This window comes from Trichoderma citrinoviride (genome assembly GCF_003025115.1).
Source record: "Trichoderma citrinoviride strain TUCIM 6016 unplaced genomic scaffold BBK36scaffold_42, whole genome shotgun sequence".
Classification (NCBI taxonomy): domain Eukaryota; kingdom Fungi; phylum Ascomycota; class Sordariomycetes; order Hypocreales; family Hypocreaceae; genus Trichoderma; species Trichoderma citrinoviride.
The window spans coordinates 7,496-10,863 of NW_020194750.1; the positions used below are offsets into that span (position 1 = coordinate 7,496).

At 59.3% G+C, this 3,368-nt stretch overlaps 1 protein-coding gene across 1 annotated transcript in view; it reads right to left on the reverse strand.

Annotated features, from left to right (window-relative positions):
• Positions 1-3,289, reverse strand: part of BBK36DRAFT_1173268 (hypothetical protein) — a gene marked incomplete at both ends in the record, with an annotated part of 3,557 nt that extends 268 nt beyond the window's left edge. The window contains 3 exons of the mRNA XM_024895847.1: positions 56-824; positions 1,718-2,872; positions 3,001-3,289. Coding sequence (XP_024744971.1) covers positions 56-824; positions 1,718-2,872; positions 3,001-3,289 — 2,213 coding nt within the window. The remainder of the gene's footprint in view (positions 1-55; positions 825-1,717; positions 2,873-3,000) is intronic.
• Between the last annotated feature and the right edge of the window lie 79 nt (positions 3,290-3,368).

Sequence of the window (3,368 nt, forward strand, 5' to 3'; positions counted from 1 at the left end):
AAAAAAAAAAAAAAAAAAAAAAAAAAAAAAAAAAAAAAAAAAAAAAAAAAAAAACTCACGAGCTCGCTGAAGAAACACCGTCCGTCCAGAAAACACTCGGCTCTGCAGCCAAGCCATGCGGTACCCGAGGTCATTCAGCCGCACCTCCCTCGTGCGCGCCGACTTCTTCATCCGCGGAATCGTCGCCTCCACCTCTTGCCCCTCGGCCACGACGACCTTGACAACCTCGCCCCGGAGCTTCTCGGAGCCAGCACCGCCGCCACGCCGCGAGGCCTCCCGGCCCTCCGTCTCCTGCGTGCCGTCGTCGCCATCGTCCGAAACATCGTCGGCAAAGAAGCGCGACCCCGTGGCGCTTGGCGGCGGGCTCTGCATCTCCCGCGGGAAGTAGCTCCTCGGGAAGACGCTCGCCCCCTTGCGGAAGCTGTCCGGAATCTCGTTGGTGTCCACCCCGTCGAGCGTAACGCGCACCCGGAGCCGGTTCCCCCGCACGTTGTCCTCGACCAGGATGAACTTGCGCCGCTTCGCCTCGGGGATGTCAGGGAACAGGCCGTCGCTGCCCCCACCGCCGCCGCCGCTGCCGTTGCCGTCGTCGTCGTCGTCAGCAGCAGCGCGGCTGTGGCTCCTTGCCGGTATGGCCCCGTTGGCCCGGGGGGCCATATGAGACATCGACCCGCCCTGGCCGCCGCCGACAGGGTATGAGCTCGGGCCCGCATATCCCGCGAAGACGTGAGCCTGTCTCACGTCGTCGCCGCCAGAGGGCGGCATCTGACCTGCTGGCGCCTGGTGGTGGTGGTGGTGGTCCTCGTATGAATTATTTCCTTGGCCTCGGCAGACGCGTTAGCTTTTGTTTTTACTCCATATGATTTACTACTCAATGATCAAAAACGCGAACGAAGAGGACCAATACTATCAAACGACAGAAAAAGCACGCCAAACGTCTAAACTTTTATATAGCAGGAGGGAGGGGGCCCCGGGGGAAGGGAGGGTAGGAAAGGGAGTAAAAGACCAAGCAGGGCAAGCTATCTCGCCATGCGTAGTGGTAGAGGAAAAGGCTCCTCCAAACTACCTAGCTATAGCAATGTTCAGCTGCCAGCCAGAGGTAAGGAAGAAGGGGAGGGAGGCAATAAACTTCTTATAGCCGTAAGGCGTATTTCAACTCATCTAAGAGTCGCGCGAAAACCAGCAGCAAAGCAGACAACTTGACAGCAGCGGCAGTCCGATGCGACTTTTATGGTAATATACAGGATTGTGCCAACCGAGGGACCGACTATCGACCTCTTGCCATTAAGGCATGCTGTATAAGATAGGTAATATGATGCGCGGTAAGACAAGCGAAGCCGGCCCATTGCTATTTAACAAACAATCAAAACAGACGTCAAGAACACACAAAGAGTTGTTACAGAAGCCCAAATCCCAAAAAAGTCGTAGAGAGCCGAAGATGGGAGAGGAAAAGACAAGACCAAGAGGTGAGGGAAACAAGAAAAAAACAGTAAAAAGGGGGCCGGATTAAGAACAGACGAGGGGCCCCTCCCCCTCAGAAAAAACAAAGTGTAAAGTGCTTTTTTGCAGAGGGTGTAAAAAAAATGAGTTGGTATCATTAAATCAACACAACGTTTCGACGGCGTAAAAACTGTCTAGTAGGAGGTTTGCAAGGCAGAAAGTGATGATGCAAATACAGCAGATGCGACAGTCAAAAATCACATCTGGTGAAACATACCGACTTCTTCTTGACCCGGTGCGCCGTTGTCAGGGTGGCCCCCGGCATGGTGGTGGTGCATAGGCTGCCCCATGCTGCCTATCGTGGGCTTGCCCATGTTGGGCGCGTGAGCCGTGGGCATGGGTGCGGGAGCGTTGGAAAGGCCTCCTGGTCCGCCGGGGCCCGACATGTGGGCGCCGGGATGCGGAGCGCCCTGGACCTGCTGCTGCTGCTTGCGGCTGTTCATCTTGGCCATGCGGCGGACCCTTCGGCTTCGGAGCCGGGGGTCTTGGTTGCTGTTGCGCCAGCTGTCGACGGCGCGCTGGATCAGGCCACGCTTGCCGCGGAGGGGGATGTTGAGCTGCGCCAGCGCCCAGCCGACGCGGTTGCAGTCCGTCTCGTAGATGAGGCGGTTTCCGCGGTACTGGTCCTTGGGGCAGCAGGCGCGGGGGTAGACGCAGTTCTCCTGCTTGAACTCGGGCGACAGCTCGTCAATGTTGACCGACTCGACGTCGCAGCGGATCGTGTACTCCATCTTGACGCGGTCGCGCGAGTACTCAAAGGCGATCCACTGGACGCCGTTGCCGTCCTGCCGGACAACCAGAGGCGTCGTCGCCGGGATGGGGCCGGGGGCGGCGTTGGGGTTGACGGCGGGAGTCGGGTTGGAGGGGCTCTGAAGCTGCGGCGGGCCTTGCTGGTGGTGGGGTTGCGACATGGGAGAAGGCTGCGGCTGCTGCTTCTGCAGCTGCAGGGGGACTTGGGGCTCGATCTTGGGCCGCGGGCTGCCCGTCATGCCGGCCTGCGCATGCTGTGCGTGCTGTGCGTGCTGTGCGTGTTGCGCGTGCTGCGCCGCGTGCGGCGGCATCTGGTTCTGCGGTGCCGCATGCGACATCATCATGTTTGGCTGCGAGGCCATGGACTGCTGGTGGTGATGGGCATGTTGCGCGTAGGGAGAGGGTGCCGCCTGATGGGGCATGGACTGGTATTGAGGCGGAGGCTGGTAGTACATGGACTGCTGCAAATGCTGCGACGGCGGCTGGCCGTACAAACTTCGGTGCTGGTCATGCTGCGACGGCGACGCTACTGACGCGGGCGAGTTGGACTGTGGTGTATGATAGGACATTGGAGGGTAGGGAGGTCTGGGCATTTGGGCGGCGGCCATCATGTCGGAGGTATCTGGAGGCACAGAGGCACAAGGGGGCCCGCGTTAGCAAGTGTTGCGACGGTTCGAGTCGAGTCGAGTCGCGGGAATCGCGTGCGTGCGTGCGTGCGTTTGCTTGCGGCGCAAAGGGACGACGACTTACCGGCGGACGTGTATCCGCTCGTGGCACCTGGCGTGCTGTACGGGCTCGGGTGGTTGTAGTAGTTCAAGGCTTCGGGCGTGCTGGTCGCCTGGCTGCTGTTCTGGTACGCCTGCGGGAGAGAGTGCTGCGACGAGTATGCGCCCTGGTGATGCTGCGGCGGCTGGTGCTGCGGGTGCTGCTGGTGATGCTGGTGGACGATGCTTGGAGGGCGCGAGTGCTGGAGCTGCTGCGAAGGCTGATGACCTTGTTGCTGGTGGTGGGCTTGATGCTGCATATGGAGAAGACGCATCAGTAAAACTCCAACGTCGAATAGCTCATTAGGCTGGCAAAGAAAAACATGTCGAGATAGGACGCGTTTGATGTTTTAT